At 38.1% G+C, this 20,991-nt stretch overlaps 1 protein-coding gene across 2 annotated transcripts in view; it reads left to right on the forward strand.

Annotated features, from left to right (window-relative positions):
* The window catches only part of LOC108245193 (partitioning defective 3 homolog), a 485,244-nt gene that overhangs the window by 433,467 nt on the left and 30,786 nt on the right, over positions 1-20,991 (forward strand). Inside the window, exons 22-23 of one of the 2 annotated variants that reach the window (XM_017431896.3) lie at positions 934-1,051; positions 13,090-13,217. The exons of the other annotated variant lie outside the window; for it this stretch is intronic. Of the exons in view, the coding sequence (XP_017287385.1) occupies positions 934-1,051; positions 13,090-13,217 (246 nt within the window). The remainder of the gene's footprint in view (positions 1-933; positions 1,052-13,089; positions 13,218-20,991) is intronic. 2 annotated transcript variants of the gene reach the window in all.

Below are 20,991 nucleotides of genomic sequence, written 5' to 3' on the forward strand. Positions count from 1 at the left end.
ATAAACATTTGAAATATATGAGTTTGTATGTAATGTATGAATATAATATACAAGTTTCACTTTTTAAATGGAATTACTGAAATCAATCTACTTTTTCATGATATTCTAATTTTATGACCAGCACCTGTAGTTCCCTCTTCTTGGCTGACATTGTTTTTTTTTTTTTACTTCACACATGCTCTTGTTTAACTTTTCTCTTTTTTTACACTCAGCACTATTCCTCTGAACACGCCTCCTACTTTTATCTCTCTCTTTTTTTTCTCACACCCTATTCATTCCTTTCCCTCCATTTTAGAGCTCCCATCCCCTTCTAGCTCAAATTCTTAACCTTTGGTCACTTTCATCCCTGAGGTATTCTCAAGTGCAGTCTTATTATCAAGCCGGCTGTTTCATCATAATTATGTGTTTTGTCATGTCCTGTCTCTGTAGCTCGTAATAAAAAGAAAGCCTGATTAAGCTGAGGGAGCACTATTGATTCCTATTGACAGGCCTCTCAAAGGCCTGTAATGAAGGAGATGTAAATGAGGGCTTTCCACAATGTTTAATGACTGTGTACCATAAAAGGCCAACATTCTTCAGCATTCAGAAAGAAACATGCATCACTCACAATGGCGCACAGGGAACACTTTTACTCATGTGGGAGGAAATGCTGGGAATCAGAGGTGGATATAGAAAGCATGCTAAAATGTCAGCCAGATATGCAAACAGGAATCATGGCTGTCAGATCAAGGAATCCCCTGAACAATTTAGAGTGGTGTCAGTATGGCTAAGTGAATTATTAAAATATTAAAAAAGCACCTGGAAAATCATGCTAGTTAGAATCATCTTTCAGGTGTTACCCTTGAGAGAGGGCTCCGTGAAAAAAATATACCCAAATTATCTTGTATTGTTTCTCTTTAAATACTAAAAAAGTTTACCTGCTCTCTCTCACAGTACTCAGATGGCTCCCAGTAACCATGACCGGATACAGAAGCTGAGACATGAGTTCCAGCATGCCAGACAGGATGACCTGGACGACCATCAGCGCTCATTCAGTTTTGATCAATCCTGGGTGAGTCTCTTCAGTTTGTTTTTGTGAATTTACTTTAAAAATACACTATAGTATTTATTATTATTATTATTATTATTATTATTATTATTATTATTATTATTATTATTATTCCAACAGTAGTGATACAAAGTGAATAAAAACAAACTAACACAAAAACACAATTAGCCCCTGATGATGCTATTTAGTGGCATGAATTTGCAGACTCCAATTAAAAGGTGTCATAAATTCTTGCACCATATGACTGATAGTAATGACACTCTTCATTGTGAAAGGAGTAAAAATTGAAATAACTCTGTTTAAAACTGAGTACAATATAAACAGTCACACGTTTCTGGACAGTTCAGTTATCAGATGGTGTCATCCACAGTGAATGCTCTATGACTGCAGAGCTATTATATTCCACTGAGTCAAGCTATAGACTTCAGTCACAACTGCTGACAAATGTCCCCAAATTTATGATTAAACTTTAACTAATTACTGATTACTTGTCTTTGTGCACGTCTTTTCTGTCTCAGAAATGGGACAGACTTGTGGAGGGATGGAAGAAAGGAGATTAATAAAGGAAAAATTTGACCCTGCAGGACTAGCTAGAAAAAAGGGACTGACAAAAGTGAACCACTGTGTTCATTATAATTTCCATTAGACCTGATTAAAGGGATTTTAAATTAAAATTTCTAAATTAAAATTTGAGAGGAGTTTCTTTGAGCCAATCTTCTCTTCCATGATTGATCTGTGGCAACAATGGGCTTTATTCATTATAAATAGAAGAAGGTAATCAAGTTAATTCCTTTGTTAATTCATCCTGCCTCAATTTTACTTCCCACCATGCTGTGCATTAAAAGTTTAGCTGTGACTATAGTTTAAGGGAAAAACAGCACTTTATTTTATCTCTTCAGTGCTCAGTGAAATAATCTCAGCATCCATGCAGAACAGTTCATTATCTCTAGTGGTTTGTTAGAGCTGTAAAATTAAGCAAAGATGTTGCTTAATTCAAGCATTTATTTTAAACCACATTCACCGAGAAAAAAAGTTCACAACCCTAACAGAGTGGCTAATAGAAAATGGCACAAGTTGAAAGGGTATGTGACTGAATTGCAATGAATATAATATTAGATCAAATATATAATGAATGAATACAAGCAGCTATTTGGTGTGGAATTGTGTTCTATACTGCCGCAAGTTGGCCCACAGACGTGACTTTTGAAATCTGGTGGTTTAGGTACTGGGTTGCTATAGGCATCTGAGCTGATCCCACATATGTTTGATTGGGAACGATTGGGAGACCTTGCTGGCTACATGAGGACCTTAACATGACACAGCTAGTCTATAGACACGTGTCATGTATAGGCAGATTGTTGAAAGACTGTACTAGGGTGCTCTTTTAGAAGTGGTAAGACATGCAGATGCAGGATGTCCCTGATGTCCCACAAAACATTACCGGAGGTGACCTAAAGCCATACCCTATGGCTTCCCACACCATGATGCCAGGAGTAACACTGCTATCTCTATCCACAAAATGGCAGCGTTGGTCCTTTCCTCTTAGCATACACACACACAGTGGCGGGCAATTCATTTCACACTTAGGTCTTCAACGATGTCCAACTTAGTCAATAAATACCTTTCATTATGCCAGCATTTATAACACCAGGACTGGAGAGTAGTTAGAAACACACTTAAGCACTACTAGGCATTGCATCACCTCAGTTGTGTACAAAATGGGCTATTATCCAGCGCATTTTAAAAATCAACAAACCCGCATCAACAATTAAAACATATCTGGTATACTACTGTCAAAACTAAATAAATAAAATGTTTGCACTCACCAAAACAGCTGTCACTTATTTCAACACAAAATCCATTCTCCTTTTTTCCCGCCTGGGGCAGGTTAGCTAGCTCAGGGGTCGGCTGTCCTCCTCTAATGAGATCTAGCTTCTCTTGAAAAGTTCGTCTTGAAAATGGCCTTGCCAGTATATCAGCAACCAAATCAACGTGTTGCTCTCCTTCGGCCATTGCGGGTTAAAAAAGTTTTTAACAGTTAACAGTCCCGAGTGTGATTCTGTTGATCTGCATAGCACTGCTGTGGCTCAAACTGGTAAGCATCCATATCCAATCACAGGACGCGTAAATGTCACGTTCAACGTGAGACCAGCTTGAGGGCCTTACTGACACAACTCGTGATCTGATTGGCTATCGCAACTATCTATCAACTGTATTTGCCCGTTCACTTACAGTGTACCGACGCCCACACTGTTGATTCTGAAGGCCCGGGCAGATTTCATACAGCCTGGCAACACAAGATAGCTGAATTCTGATTGGATAAAAACTTTAACCTAAAAACAACAGCACTGGAAGGAGCATAATATGACATGAAGAGAATATGAACACTTTTAGATATCTAGGGAAAGTAAATTAAAAATTAAATTAACCGTTATCATAATTATGATCATGATTTCTGGTTATGTTAGGCCAGCAGAGAAGGCCTTGCTGGCCCTGATGGCCCACCACTGCACACACACCTACAATGGTCATCTGTGGGTTTGCAGAATGGAGATTCATCACTAAACATGATACACCTCTACTTGTCATTGGTTCATGTCTTTAGATTTTGAAACCTGTCACTGTTCTGGTCTTAATGGCATCTTTTGCATTAGACACTAAAGCCAATTGTCAAGACATGGTTTAGTATGACATGGGGTGTTTTTAAGCAGCCAATACTTGTGTCCAGATAGCAGGTGCAAATGTCATAAGGTTTTGTAATATTTGGCTCAAGACTACAGTGCAACCCCTATCAAACTCCATCAAGTGCTAGTAATGGTGTATAATACATTAACAAGGCATCCTCTGTGTCTGCTGATTTTCACTCACTGTTTTGACTGACTGTCAGACTATCCAGCAACTACCTGATTATACTATCATTCCACTCATAATGCCACAACTTAAGTCCTCTGGTGTTTGTTTTAGACATGCCGGCTCCTTGCAAATAAGGTCTTTTACATATCTAACAATGGTCTAAATATGCCTAAAATATATCCAAATCAGACCATTCTTTTAGATGCTTACCGTAGTTTACCAGTAAGGGGATTATCAAATTTTTTTAAAAGCCACATATAATATACTCACCTAAAATGCATCTTTTCACTATTTATGGTCATTGCCTTGCGGTGGTTGCAAACAGATGTGCCTTTATTCTGTGACTTTTTTTTTTTGAAAAGATATTAACTAACCATAACATCAAACAGAGCTATTATCTAAATAGCAGGTCAGAATGTCAGACCTTGAAATTTAAAAAATCTGGCATTTAAAATTCTGGAGAACTCTCAGTGTCAGTTTGTCATTTAAATTGGTCTGCATCTCCTGCTGTTTGATTTCTACACTGTCTAAATGAGTTTATGTAAAACAGCAGCAACTGGCATGCTTCCCACAATGTTCTTATATCGACGAAGGCAGACTTTATTTACTCTGGATTTATTTCGGTGTTTGTACAACTGACAGTTGGAAAAAAAAAATCACTGAGCAGACATCAATCACCATTTTTTTTTTTTTTTCCTGAGGAGTTAAATGTTTGTTCAGCATTAAACAGTCTAAGTCTTTCTCTTTCGGCATCTGAGCTTCTAATTGCTTATGACTGTTGACACTGTTGCGCATACTGCTTCTCTCCAATGATAAGATACCAAACAAGCTGAACAACAAACTGAAGTCTATCTTATTTCAGTGCTGTGAAAAGGGAATCACAATCAGTGTTTGGAAGGTAAATAAACAAACAAAAAAATGTTACATTAATATTATACATTAGCACAGATGAGAAGAAATTAACAGCAGCGAAGGACCTTTGACTCTGGAAATGTGTGAAACCAGAATAAAAATAAAAGATGCATCCAGATAATGTTAGGTGGTAAACTTTGCAAAGATAGAAAGTAAAAGTAAGGACGAAATAATGTACAAGAAAAAAGGATGGAAAATGGTACTTTTTCATCACAACTTCATCATTTAAGAAGAAATATGAAACAGAAATTCCAATAAAGATGGTTTTTAATGTATTTATCTTTTAATTTTTAACCATTTGTAGGGCTATTAGCCACAAATGCAATTCATTCCAAAAAGCTTTACTTTTTTATTGTATTTGGGTCTATCCTCCTAGAGCTATAGCTGGAACATGAGCTGGGATTAGACCGTTGTGAGACAGGTTAGTTTTACCCTACTGATGATGTGTTAAATCCCATACATCCATATCAGTTCCTTTGTACATATTTACCTTGTGCTTCAATGCCCTACTGCAATTCTTAGCTGTAATAAAATAACTTCACAACATTGCCTTTTGGGTTAGGGCAATGATATTAAAACATATTAGCATGATTTCCAGCAAGTTGCCACAGATGATAACAGAAGTTACAAAGCATTGACCTCACAATTATGTTTCACGCTATACTGTGTTAACGTTCTGTCTGCATTGCTGTATTATTGTGGTGTACTTACAGTGCTTTTATACACAATATGGATTGCTATTGATTATTTCTCTTATTTACCTTGTTAGAGCTGCATATTAGTACCATATTTCTTTGTGTTCATGGTGTATGTATTGCATACGTACAATGTTGTTCACAATGTCATGTGATTGCTGCTGTGTACATATTATGTTGTTTGCAATATATGTGGTGTTGTAAGAGCACAAACAATACTTGCAAGACATTTTTTTTGGTACCAGTGTATGCTGTATCAGGTCACATGACATATTTCACAAATACGGGCCTTGAAGAAACTGCTGTGCAATTTGCAGTTGTCGGATTGATTTGGACTTTACTTGAAGACAAGGAGAACACAAGACAAATTTCCAAACTGAGATCTGCTGGAGTAGAGCAAGAAGAAGACCCGGAGGATGGTGGGTGACAGGATGGCTCGATGCTTACATAAGACTGCAGTTTGACCATTTCCACAGACTCATAGAAGAATTGTGACAAGAAAATGCTGGTGAATGCCACAGATACTCTGTAGCCCTGTCTCATCAAAGAACAAAATGTCACTGATAAAAGTTGTGCCATGGCAGAGTAGCATACATCATGCTTACACCATAGTTGGCTGCAACTTTCTCACCCCTCAACACTATACATACTCAATATACATAACAGAATAGTATCGTTAATGTTAACCATAGGTCATTTAGGTCACAAGACGTAACTTTTTCCAACATGAGCCACTTGTCTTTACATTTTGACCCTTGTAAATAGAATATCCAAAACCTGGGCAAAATACACAACAGTGTGACAGTAGCATCAATGACCTCTTCTTTCACAAATACTCAATGAATGTGACTGGAGAAAGGGAAGATACTGGAGAGGATAGTTAAATGGGTACAATTATAAAATCTGCAGACTTTATTTTGTTGTTTTTACTTTTGTCAATATATTTATGACTACTCATGTCGGTTTGCTACTTCTACTATTACTAATCTCCAAACAAGAACAAGATGAGCTGGTGCGTGGCTTTATTAAAACAGTAAAATTTTGTGCAAAGCAAACTGTACCACTTTGGATTTAGTGGAATATTTGCCTAGATTGTGATTTTATTCAGACAGTACTGGATGATTGTTAAATGCTTGTGTAGTCATCTCAGATGCTATAGAAATGTAAATGTTTGAAGTTGAAAGAAAAAAATAGACAAATACCTAACAGGTTGCTGTTACACACACCCTCCTTTTTATTCTAACTTTTATCAGATTTTCAGATAAAAGCAACACAAGTTATCATTGGGATGGGAGGCAATGGAGAAGTGTATTTACATTTCTCTGTGAGATGTGAAGGTGTTGACTTTTTATTTGACCCTCAGCTCTTCCCTGAAGTGTTTAGGCTCTGAGCTCAGGTGTGTTTGCTGTGAACAGGTGCGATGACAATGCTCAGGTCAGTGCTCAAACTGTCGCTCCAACTTAATGAAATAATGACCAAGATTCAAGAAGACCTGCCTATCGTAAAGCCCTCCCTTCCACCCGGTTGTTTTCTTTGTCTGCCTCCTTTTTGACAGGGGATTTCCAGATGTTCACCATAAAACCACAAGTTGTTTTTTTTTGTGCCAACTTTTTCTCTGATAATAAAATTGATTTGTACTGTCGACTTTGAGCACTCATGAGCATGACCACACATAGAAGTGTGAGTGTCATGCTGGGATCTTGGATCAAACATGCCAGCAGCAGCTTGTAAAATCCCTATTCATGGGAAACTGTTTTATTTTATTATATTAATGTCACGCTACCGCTACCAGGATGCATGTGTCAACAAGTATTTATTGTGTTTATGTAAACATTAGCTGGCCTGGTTAAAGTGCTTCCGAGCCGATGGGTGCTGGACTATGTTAAGCAGACTCCTTCCTCTGTGATCACATGCACAATGAGCTACTATTAGCCTCAGTCACTTGATTTTCCAGGGGCTAAAGGTTAGTGTTAAGACAACATGGCTTTCTGCCATAAAAGAGTATGATCCCACTGATTGTAAGCAGTCAAACTGTACATGGAGTGTTTTGTGTGCTGGAGTAAATTATGTGGCGATTCTTCAGAGACTTTTGTGCTAGAGCTAGTTTATTTTCACATGGTTTTCTTTCATGCTTAAAGAAATAACTAAATTGTCATATTAGTTATGAAAGGATTATTTTGTTGTTTATTGTTGTACAAATACAGAGACATGGTTTGCTGAACCCATAAAGCCATATTCAATAGAACTTTAAATTTGAACACTACCAAACACATAATTATAGTTATTAAAACCCCACTTTCATAAAGAAGGATGACTCTGTTCACACCAAGTATTATGGAAATCCTTCAACAGTGCAAAGGCAAACAATATACAGTAACACTCTTAGTGTTCATTAAAGAAGTTTTTTCTCCTATTTTTTTTAGTTGCTCTCTTGCACCCTCACAATGCTTTATACATCAGCAACCACATCAGAATGCATCTATGCACAGGTCACATTGTGCTAGCACAATGCTACCATAAGTAACAAGTCTTTGCTGAGTTGAGTTCATGACCTTGTCATGATCATGCTCATAGCCTAGGCATGAGGCTAGGGTGGCTAGTCCTGGTTTGATTCTTGACAACTGAGAGATACTAATGTTCCCAAGGTTTCCTTCACTGATACACTGCCATCAAGCTCCCTAATGCTCTATCCAACACCTTAATGTTACCGCCACAACGATTAACCCTTGCATCATAAAACCACTGTGGATTTTATCACACTGTATCACAAGTCATGGGTGAATTCAATGTGTTCTTAAAGAGGACCTATTATGCAAAATTCACTTTTTGCATGTTTTTGTACTTCCATTTGGGTATCTAGTGCTTCTAGAAACAGTTCAAGCGCAAGAAAAAAAACCAAAAAAACCACTCAGCTGTTTTTTTTTTTAATAAGTAAGTGTTTTCTGATGTCTGCAAAATGACCTGTTTCAAAAACCTCGGGATTGTTGCGTCACAATCCCCATTACCTAGCAACCCCAAGCCGAGCCCAGTCCCTCACCTAGCAACCCAAGTGGAGCTCCACCCACTTCTGCTGGAAAAGGACAATGTTTTGTTGTCGGCTGCAATATAGAACGTGTTGAACATATTGCTACTGTCCCAACTCTCTACCAGTAGGGGTCCGACTCGACAAATGTCGGTTAAGAACTGCTTAGTGCCCCTGTCCCAAAGTCAGAATCCTCAGTTTGAATTTATAACAATATAAATGCAGGTCAGATTCGCAGCATTTACTCCTTCAGACAGTTTTTATGTTTTGAGACGGGACACTGAGTTGGGGGGCATGGCCAACAGCAGCTTGTTTGCTTAATAGTGATGTAGCCCTAAAACTGCTCATTCTGAAATGAGCTCAAAACAGGTAGAACTGATCAGGTGAAATCTCAATATCTGAGAATGATTTTGTGTACTAAATTTAATGAACATGTTTTGTATAGCCCACAGACATATCCTGACTTGTTCAAGGAAGCATAATAGGTCCTCTTTAATATGCACCTGCAGACTGCGCTGTCTCTACAAGGACCCTCCATGTCCTGGTTCAGTTTTAACTGTCATATTGTGGCCATCATCTAGTGTGAAGGGGGCTTCTTTGTTAGTGTGTATTTTTAATAGGGATTCTGATATGGTTTTTGCTGTGCAGTAGAGTTGCTGAATCTCAGACAAAACACATCTGCATTCATCAGCACGTGTGAGCACAGAGGAACATCTTCACGTACTTCTACTCGCTTTCATCTCCCTCCATTCATTTAAAGACTAAACTGGTAACAGATAAGATAAGGGCTAAATGAAGGAGCAATGATTCCCTTTTTTCTAATGTATTTCATAAAAAATATATACATCAGCCCTTTATCCTCATGCATTCACTATGACCATCAAAAAGCCACAATAGTTTTATATGTATAAAATATTTTTAATGGAATGTAATATGAAGAAAACCAAACCGGTGTCCCATTCTGTCTGGCTACCTTTTTAGAAGATCAGGAAATAGTAGACCACACTGCTTGTGTCAGATAGATGCTCCGCCCGAAGCTACACACCCCACCAACCACAAATGGACTGGGTTTGCTTATAATAAATTGGCAGAATTGGGTTGGCATGCTGACTTTAAGAGAGAATCATTATCCAACTGGGCTTTTGTGGGGATGTGGTGATTTATTACCATTCTCCCACTTTCTTCTTCTTCTCTCTGCCCATTAGCAACTTAAATGTCTTCCACATGGCTTTTTGGGTACAACACAACTGGTTCCTATATGAGAGCATAAGAGAGAATGGTAAAGCCATATGCTAGTGCTCATCCATCATCTGAACTTTCTTTGATGCCTCTTTGTGGCCATCTCTGATTGAGAAAAATATTGCACTTTGTCAGTTCTGTTTGTGTTTTGAACTCTTAAAATTCAGCTCCCACCCAACTGCTTCTCTTGTCTGGGGAATTTGATGGCTGCAAAAAATTTTCATAATTATGTCCCTTTAGGCTTTTAAATTTAAATAGGCGTAGAACTGGGTTTTTGTTGTTGTTGTTGTTGTTTTTTTTTTTTACTCTCTGCATTGTCTGTGACACCAACAAGGAAATGAGGGAGAGATAAAAGTGTGCCGTATTGACATCATTTTTCACATTATTGGATAAAAACAAACACTTACGTCTCTTTGATTTGATTTCGACAAATGTCATATTTCACATGGCATTGTATTCCGGCCTAACATGGAATAATCTGATTCTCCTTTCCTGGATAATGCCATTACACTGACTGATTTTCTCTCCTGGCTATTTCTCATGCATTTCCCTCCGCATGGCGTCATCCACCTCAACCCCTCACTTTCAGACAGAAGCATCAGGCATCTCCAGATTTCTCACTGCTTCCTTTACAGCCATATCAAGGAAGAATGCATAACTTATTATTTTTCTACCACTGCATTTGGCTTCAGAAAAAAAAATCTCTTTTTCCCTTACCCAATATTTGTTTTTATGCTCTACATTTTCAGAGCTAGAGGAATGTGTTCTTACAGCCTGAAACACATGAGTCCAATTCACTTCACCCATGTGGAATACTGTTATGTTTTTAGGACTTGGCGCTCTTTGAGAAAGATTTTGCGATCGACACTGAGTGAAAAGTAATTGTGCTGTTATTGCAGCTGTCCAAGTGAAAAAGGAAAGCCAACATTTCAGGAATACACAACGTGTCCAAGAAGACGTTTTTGCTCACAGCCTGTTATTCCGCCTAACAACCTTTATCCCATCAACTCTTTCTGTAATGTGGTGTTTCAGTCTCATAATGAAAAAGGCACACATTTTTCAAATGTAAGTAAATGTTATTTCTAAATATAAAACACTTTATCTTTAAAACTGCTTTGTAAAATAGTAAAAATAATTGGTGAAAGCAGAATCACGATCACCCAAGCCTTGCAGCAGTACTTGCCTGCCACATTATTGGCCAAGTCTCAAGAAAACTGACACCTGGTGAAGCTGTATTTGCAACACTTTCTGAGCTCGTTTCTTTTAATTGGCTTGTCATGTTCCTTCATCAGCCAGCTTGTTAGCAGAGGGTTGGTTTTCAGAGATATCTCCATGTAAACCTCATAGATGATCAGACAACAAATACAAACACCACAGAAACAGGTAAGTTGTATAGTGTGAGGCCAACAGATTTATAGGTGTGAATCCTCAGCAACAAGTTGCTTAAATGTGTATAAAATTGAATAAAGCCATGGACATTTAATTAATTTTCTAAATAATGTCCTAAATACAACTTGTGAAAAGGTAAACTCCATTTATGGGATTTCTTTACTCAGAGCTATTCAACAACACTTTTAATTTAACACATTTTTTCAGATGCACTGTTCAACAATAAACTCTCAATCCCTCAATATTTTTTTGTTTTCTTTTTTACCAAAGTGACGTGTAAAATATGTTGATATAAAAATATATAAATAAAAAATTAAATAATACATAAATTCCACACTTGTTTTGCATGTCTGGGTACATTTTTAGGTGCGGCTAATTCTTCATCATTCACACATGCTCACTCTGCTGTTGGGGACTTTGAAGTGGTTTAAATGTTTTTCTGTGGGTGTTCGTTTGTTTCACAGGAAAGGTTTTTTTTTTGTTTTTATTTTCTTAAGCTTCTCATCATGACTTTTTGTAACAACAGTAACTCTTGGCTATTTTTGCACCTGAGCTGGTCCATGGTTCATTTCTACAGCACTGGGAAGAGCTTCCAACCACTTTTCACTCCTCAGGACTTTATGTTCCCTGTGGCAACACATTACAGAAGCCATAAGATGGCACTTTAGGTTAAACTGCACAAACACTTTTAGGGCTGACTAATTTTTAAACATGCACTTCCTGTCTAAGAAACACTGAGGCAACAAATGAACGATACGGTAACACTTTTTAAGTGTAAAATTGGGACTGTTTGCTTTAGTTAAAATCAATACCTGGTGTTGTGAAACTTTGAAATGTGATTTGTTGTTTTTTGAACGTTAGTCTTCATTTAAAAAATATACTGAAAAATACACTCATCTCTCATTGTATGGTTATCAAAACACTTGACTACTATTGCAATGTGCTGAGGAGTAATAAACCAAAAATGTTGCTAAGCTGAAAGTTGGTTAAATTAAACTGACAAGAGTTTTAAGAACAAAATAATGCTGCAGGGCATTAAATCCAAAACTTGCTTTTGGGAGCTGGCCCAAAACTGGCTCCTCAGTTTTCAAACTGCTCATCAACAGTAGTCCAGAGTTCTGAGCCATGTGAGAGTCAAAAAAGCCAGCTCTTTTTGGTAAATTGAGTCAAATGATTTAAATCACAGAAAAGATCCACAATTCCCATTATTATCAGGTATAAGAGCTACAGGAAACACATTTCAAGGGAGAAGAATTATAAGATTAGAAGCACCAAGAATTAAGAAAATTGAACTAAAACTAAATTCAGACATTATTAAGTATAACAATCATTTTGGTTTGCAAACCTAAACTGATACTTGACTGCTATTTTTGTGCGATTTTCGTAATTTCTTTAAGTATTGCTATTTATTATATTAATTAGAATTGTTGTTTCACTTCTTGTGGTAAATGTATTTCTCCTGACCTGCCCTCTTTTTGTGAAGGAAACAGTGCAGTAGATTGCTCCTTTTCCTCTGTTTCTTTTCCCGAGAGGCAATTTCCACTAGATCTCAAGAGAGTAAATTTTACACGCAAACTGCATATTCAAAATGACTGATTCTGGTTATCAGAGTATCAGGTGCTTTTAGCCCTGTCAGGTATTGATATAATTTTTTTTTTCTTTAAGTGCATATAAAATTCATTGTTTAAATGGCAGTAAAGTGCACCAATGCAAAGAGAGGCTGTTTGGCAGTTCAATTTAAGATGGAAATATCCTTATGAGGGCTTTGTGAATTAAATGAATGCATTAAACTAGAGTTTTGGCTAGTAAACCCTATGCAATCGTTTGGTAAATTTGGGCCTAATTATGCCTCTCTATATGAAAGGAAGCAGTTCTTTTTTATGTCACATGTCATAATTCTGTTTCTTGACTTTATTTTTTGTGTGTAACAGGTTGGCAATGGGACAAAACCACAGAGTGGACGTCATTCTGTAACAGTTGAGACTCAGGTCCAGAAGCAGCAGCAGGAAGACAAAGATGGTTTCCAGCAAGCACAGAGGCAATACAACTCCCTGCCACGGTGAGACGTCATCCCTCTTTCTCCTTTGTCTTTATTTGTCTGTCTGTCTCTGCCTCCACCTCACCCTCCCTGTGACCCATCACGTTCTTCCTGCCCTTCCTCAACCCTTCATTTGACTTTTTCGATTTCTGTCAGTTTCTTTGTTCTCATCTTGTTGCATTTATTTACTTTTTTTTCCACTGTCTTTTGTGCATCTTCAAGCTCAGACACCAATCTTAGCTAACCTATTTTAACAAAATTGTATAAAGTGGATGATTTGAATCACATGAATGTTACTCTTCATTAAGTCAGTTCTGACCTCCGAATGATGAATAACAACTTCAAATCATGTTAGAAAAAATTGTCCCATTTTTTCCCTTTTTTTTATCAGCTGCAGCTTGAGTTCAGAGATTTAAGAAGCGTGCTTCATCTCCATCTTCCTGTTGTGATTCTTTTGCATATTTGTCAAAGATGTGCCAATAAAGTGTACTGTATCATAAGACTTGATGCCTTGGGCAGAACTGCGTATCAATATTTGCAGCTCCATCTATCATTCTCCAAAATGTCTTAACTGTCCTCTGGAGCTTTCTAATCTCACTTCAGAGTTTGTGCAAATTTCTGAGCTGCCAGTGAAAAATTTCCACATCTGAAGCTTAAGGAGAGACTCCCCTGGAGGCTTTAAATCCATATACTGACTGACATGTAAATTTCATCTTTGTAGAAAAATAAATCTTATCAGTGAACATTCCACATCAAAAGCAATCTGTTAATTTTTTTGACTTTGGTTGCTTTTTTAAGAAAACAGAGCACTTAATGAACACCTAATGTTTTTAAAGTACATGTGTACCTGTCTGTAGGCTTTTCATTTTCTTGCTCTCTTGGTAACCTTGTTCTTGTGTGCCTTTCTTCCCCCTGCCTGCCTCTGGCCAGTAACAGTTGGGTCGATTAAAACATGTTCCTGTCTATAGCTATGGATTTGCGGTGCACATAGACACATAATCAATGTGGTCCATATAAGTCTGACTGATCTGTGTGTTTCCTTTGAAGGTCTTATCTGCTGGCATGTCATGTGATGTGACAGTTGCCCCAAGGCCTCCCCTCAGTGGGTTGCGTTCCTTGGGAAAGTTCATCTTGCCGGCCAGGATGGCCTTTGATACGCATTCCTCTCATAATCTCATAGTGTCTCTGGCAAAGAGTCGTATGAGCTCAGGCTTGATGCTTGACCCTGGCTAAGGCTTTTCAGAACTCGTGTCTTGGCATGGCTCCTCATTACAGAGCGAAGGTTTTACATCCTTATACTAATAGCCACAATTTGTTTCAATCTCGTTCACCTCTTTTCTAGAAACCCTTCATCCTTTCCCTCTTTTTGCCCAAACAGGAAGTCTTAGCACTTAGCTGTTCAGAAAGAAAAAGAGAGAGACATTCCTCCTCAAAGGGAAAAAAGAAAACCTCATAGAGCTTTCAGAAGCCATGGTAGCTGGTTATCAGATGACAGCCAGGCTTAACTCTCTGTCTGGGATGTGAGGATTGGAAGAGCACTAATGAAGGCTTGTTGTTGGAGGAGGATTAGAGGTGACAGGCAGCGGAGGGCAAAAGGGGCTGAGAGACGAACAAGTGTTTTAGTAGGAGGGAGAAACCACTGATTAGCCTAAAAGAAACCAACTTACACACTATATGCATACGAGTACGGACATTCATGTTGTGAAGATAATGCTTTTAAAAGGAATATTTTGGCGTTTTTGAAGAAGATTTCTGTGTAGAAGTTATACTTAATTAATATCTTACCCACTGTAGAATGATCTTTAAATGTCCTCAGTTTGGAGAAAGAGAGCTTCTGTTTGGCAGAACTGACAAGCTAACGGCTAGTCTGAAAGCAGCCAGGACCAAAGTGGATTGCTTTCATGATATAGCTGCCAACTGTGAACAAGATGGCAGTGGATAAAGTTTAAATAATAGTTTTTGTATGAACCACTAAAATTTTGAAGATTAGAGATGCTTTAGGACAGTGGTCTCCAATCCTTGTCCTTGAGGGCCATTATCCTGCATGTTTTCCTTGTTTCCCTGCTCCAACACACCTGATTCAGTGGTTAAATTACCTCTTCATGTTCTGCAGAAGCCTGTTAATCACCCATTGATTCAAATTAGCTGTGTTGGAGCAGAGAAACAAGTAAAACATGCAGGATAGTGGCCCTCGAGGACCAGGATTGGAGACCACTGCTTTAGGACAACAAAATCCACTTTGACAGTAGCTCCAATTTTTATTGACAATATAAAAATGACTAGTCCATATAAACCCATTTCCAAAGTTGATTTTACCACGTTAAAACATCTCCAATGTTCAAAATTTTACAGTGGTTCATGTAAACTCTATTATTCAAACTTTCACACTGGTTTCAGTTTCACATTACACATTTATTTAAATGAAATTACATACACTACATAAACGTAAAAAGCATTGGCAGTAGCATCATGTAGCACTTTCAGGGTATCCATGGGTCACGCCTAGCAGGAATTTCATAATATTTTTGCTAAAATAACCATGTAATTCAAAAATGACTGCAGTGTAAAGATTTAAATAATAGTATTTGCATGAAATGCTGTGAAACTTTGAAGACTGGAGTAGTTTTAGGATGGTAAAATCCTCTTTAAAAGTAAGTCCATTCAAACTGTATTTAAGAGGTAAAAGTGGCAAATCTGAATGGACTCATTTCTAAAGTGGATTTTTTCTGTGGAACTGCAGTCTTCAAATGGTTATCCCCCAGTGGTGTCCAATCCTGATCCTGGAGGGCCACTATCCTGCAGGTTTTAGATGTTTCTCTGCTTTTCAGCAGGTCTTTGAGTTCTGCAGAAATCTGTTAATCACTCAGTCATTTGAATCAGGTGTTTCAAAGCAGAGAAACAACTAAAACATGCAGGACAGTGGCCTTCCAGGACCAGGATTGGACACTACTGTAACCTGTTAGGCCCCAGTGGAAAGAGAAAGAGTATTTCTAAGCAATTACAAACTCTGTTTAAATCATCTTATGAATCCACCTTTGGGCATCACCTGTACAAATACTTGTGCTACTAAAGTGAAGCAGAGCAAAGTTACAGAGGTTTTAGTAAAGAAATAGCTAGACATTTGCCATTTGGCACAGTTTGGCACCATCTATGAAAGATGAGATACTTTAGGTTTTTATTTGCAGAAATAGAAATCAAAAATTTTTATTTGCATGCCTAAAAAGGTTTGTTTTTTTATTATTATTTTAAATTACCCATAAATTTACAAAACATTCTTGATGAACCTTAACAACATATTTGCATGTTTAAATATTTACGTTTTTTTGGCGCTGACATGTGCTTATCATGTTCCTGCTCAAAACAGTTGTTTTTGTTTGTTTGATTGCGGGTTTAGGCACAGGGACACAGGGAAACATTACAGCCCCTATAATAAACTATAGTTTTCACCCTGTGGATGCCAGCCTCTTGGCGTATTCAAAGACCAAGACAACAATCAAATCTAACAAAACAAACTTTATAAAAAGTACTCTAAGTGAGATTACACTATTTAGGACAGGGGGAGTTAACCCCGTGAAGCCCTCACAAGAGAGAGAATTGCAGAGAGGTAGAGAAGCCCTTTGTAACTTTGAGTCAACAGAGGAGGGTTAAGGCAGGGTGCATGGCTCAGCCATGAGAAGGCTTCTATGGCTGAGCAGAGGTGGGAGGCCTTGGGAGCTCATTGACGGTGGCAATCTACTTCAGTCTTGGTCTCATTCATACTAGACTTTGCCTTATCAAACTTGTCAAATGTAAACTGTATTTTTCCAAAGTGAGGTTATTCAAAGTGCTATCCACAACATGTAAGATATTAATTATTTATAACGTTTGCATAGAATCCCAAGTCAGAATGATTGAACTATTCCTTGAACTTTACCTTTCAGTAAAGTCATTTTGTCTTGTGCATTCCTCAGCTAAAACAATATTGTTTCCCACAAAAACAAATAAACAAAAGAAACCTACTTTTGAATTTTAGGCATTTTTTACATAAAGATGGAAATGGCTTTTGTTGGGTGCATTTAGGGGTTTTCTCTAATTGTTTTAGGTTTGAACATGTTTATGTGGATGTAATCTTTCCCCTATTTCTAATAAAGTCTGATTCCTCCCTGCTGTTTAAAAAAAACACACACCAGCCACAAATTTTTCTGTGAGCCAACTTCCTGGCTTAGTTTGTTATTTTATGTCAATCTAAATTTATCCCACTCTCTGGCATGATGTTTCTTTTTCCATCTCTTTTCTTTGTAAATGTAACTAATTTATTCTGTGACATATCCTGGCGCAGGAGTAGAGGTGATAAGAGAACTAGATCTTCTGACACATCAATCACAGCTACATTCCTGTGGAACAACGCCAACTTCACTTCCCTCCCTTTTGCTGCCATTACCCTCTAAATCTGTTCTCTCCTGCACTGAAAAATCTAAAAGGTCATTCTGAAAGTGAAGAGCAATTGCTGTGTTGTGCAACAGGCGTCCTGGGTTTTAAAGCATGCCGCTCCCTCATGAGCAGAGCCGGTTGCTCTACACGCCAAACCTGGGCGTAAATGCATGGCGTCTCGCCCAGACAGTCAAACCCAGATATGGAGCATGTGGTGGAGCTCTCTCTGCAGTCTGTCCCTACATCTGTCCCTCCACCAATTATCCTCATTCTACACAGATTATACACAGATTCACACATGCACACAGAGTAACAAGATGATGTGTTTAAGCTGCAGTATATAAATGCTGACACATTTGTCTTCACACGCATAAAAAGATAACATATAACAGGGTCTCAAGTTATCGCTCTTTTTCTTCTTTTAGCGCTGGGATGGGATTTTTCTGGTTTTACCCTGGTTTCTGGCTTTTTAAAGACAATCTGGGCCAATCTTGGAGTTGAAAGCTTGCTTATATACAAAACTTGAGCTTTTGTATGACAATGTGTTTAAAGTCAGCCTGCACAAAATTAGCAGAAGTAGTTCCTATCTTCAGAACACCAATGAAGAATCCAGGTTGTAAACACCATAGAAGTAGTATGGCATACATAGCTTTAGAATTACACTAACTTTAATAGATCATTGACATATAATATCAATGACATTTTTATGTCAATGTAGTGTTTAAATTCTTGGTTTCAGCTGGATGGAGATTTTTTATTTTTTGAACAGAATTTTTTGTTCATTCAAACATCACATGGAGTAGTGTCAGCTGGCTCTTTTTTTTAGTAATTAGCATTACTTTAAATTACATGCTGGAAAATTTATGAATTTCAATTTTTTTATCCATCTAACAGTTTTTCAGAAAAATAACAGTAAGACTTGTCTTTATGGCCAATACTTGTTTAAATAAAGCTGATAGTGATGTGTAGGTATCTACTGAAATTTTACAACCTTAACATTATCTTTTTTACTGGATGTATGTATAATAATTATGATGCAGAGAAATACATAAAATACATTACGTTGTTTTTTTTTTTGGTTTATCTGTTATTAGCACTAACATTAGAACTACACTTTTTTCCACCTGCTAACTATAGCAGCCATGTTCTTTTTTTACACTCTCAATAATTAGAGAAGAAATTGTTGCAACATATTGATGATTTTAGGGTTCATTTAAACACTACCATGTAATTTAAAGGTGCATCTAATTTTAGATGTTTATCATAAACTCCAGTGCAAACAAATGTGTGTTTTGTATTTTTGAATTGTCAACATACATCGGCTGCAGCTTATTTCTTGTGCCTATAAATGCAATCTTTGACATTTCAATTAAATGGCCTGTTCAGTTTGCTCCTGTCTGTTCCTGTCTGGAATGAGACTCAGACCAACAAGAAATGCAGGTGTTTTGTCCTAAAAGAATCCTGAGCCCCTGTCGTCTTCTGCAGTCTTGTGCTGTGAGCTTAAAGAAACCTTTTAAGCACACAACGGGTCATTGAGGTGTGAAGGGGATTTCTCTTCACACCCATGATGCAAAAGACACTGTCACAGGTTTCCATCGCATGCCAGGCCTTAATGGATCCTAATAATGGAGCAGCAGACTTTAAGTCAGCAAAGTAAAAAAAAAAAATCTTTTTAAAGCTAATTTCTGGAAAGGAGGGCATGTGCGGTGTCTCTTTTTGAGAATGAGACTTGCTGTGCGTGCTGTCCTGTCAGTGTTCTAGGGGCTGAAGATGAGTAGAAGGCAGATAACGCCGTGAGGCCTGCTATTACTCTGTCTGCTCTGTAAGTGCACCCATCTGCATCTCCAAAAAGAAGTTAAATGGATAAAAGCAGACATTTTTCTCAGGGAGGTTTTAGCTTTTGTGTTTGTTTACTATGTGAAACTAATTGTCTTGTGGGCGTTTCAGTCCTCTGCCGTTTGTTTTTTTCCATCTGTTGCGTGTCTCAGTTTTTGTGTCACTGAATCCAGTATAGTCTGGCAGCATGTTTAAAAAGAACCTTCTTTTCTTCACTCACATTGGTTCATTTTAAGTGAATACTGCAACCACATCCCCTCTTTTGAGCTCATAATATGTGAAAATGGCAACACCCTTTTGGCAGCACAGTTCATTAAAGTGTTTATCTGAAAACAATATTTTGCAATTAAAGGGATATTGTTTTTCTGAAGTAAGGTTCTGTTGAAAAAGTTGTGAAGAATTCATATTTTACTGAGACAAATCATTGAGCAGTCTCCATTTTGAGAAATAGCTTTTATATCCAACATAAATAACAATCTAACAGCTAGTCTTGATGCTGCTAAGACCAAAGTGGATTGCTGCTGTTTTTAAAGAGTCCTTCATAGTCTTTTACACAGCTGTCAATTTTACAGTACAGGTTTACTTATTACAGAATGATGTGGTTATTTGTAAGCACAAATACCAGCAGTGGTGAGGTTACTGTTTCTGGTACAGTCTAGGGTCAATTCTGACAGGTAAACTGACTGACAAGGCGAGGCTTGGCCGAACTCAAACTCACAAGTGTCTTGGTGATACCTGGGTGACAAAAAATTTTAGAGTTGTGACAAAACATTAATACCTTCGTTCTTAGCTCAGGGGGAACAAACATGCGATCAGAGGGGCAGGCTGAAGGAGATGGGTGCTCCCGAAGTGCCTGACGGAGATCCTCCTCCAGCTTGGTGATGGATAGTCGTACCACCTGGGGTAGGATGAACTCCTCCGAGCTGGTCCTTTCCTCTGACCGTTCATCTTCGTGGATCCTGGATAATGCATCAGCCTTAATGTTCTTCTCGCCAGGCCTGTAGGTGAGATGGAAGTTGAATCTAGAAAAGAACAAAGCCCACCTGGCCTGGTGAGCGCTGAGTCTCTTGGCGGTTTTCAGGTACTCGAGGTTCTTGTGGTCTGTCCAAATGACAAACGGTTCCTGGGCTCCCTCCAGCCAATGTCTCCATTCCTCCAAGGCCAATTTTACGGCCAGTAATTCTCTTTCGCCAACGTCATAATTCTGCTCCGCAGGAGACAACCTCTTAGAGAAGAAAGCACAGGGATGAAGCAATTTATCATCAAGAACCTGACTAAGTACTGCCCCAACGCCGGAGCTTGAGGCATCAACTTCTACAATGAAGGCCTTGTTTTCATCTGGTGAATGTAAAATGGGAGCCTGAGTGAACCTTTTCCTGAGCTCGTCGAAAGACCTCTGTGCGTCCTGATTCCAGGTAAACTGAGTTTTAATGGACGTGAGAGCGTGGAGGGGTGCAGCAACCTGACTAAAACCTTTAATGAATTTCCTATAGAAATTAGCGAATCCCAAAAAACGCTGCAACCCTTTTCTGTCAGCAGGGACCGGCCA

Source organism: Kryptolebias marmoratus, linkage group LG21 (assembly GCF_001649575.2).
Source record: "Kryptolebias marmoratus isolate JLee-2015 linkage group LG21, ASM164957v2, whole genome shotgun sequence".
Taxonomy (NCBI): domain Eukaryota; kingdom Metazoa; phylum Chordata; class Actinopteri; order Cyprinodontiformes; family Rivulidae; genus Kryptolebias; species Kryptolebias marmoratus.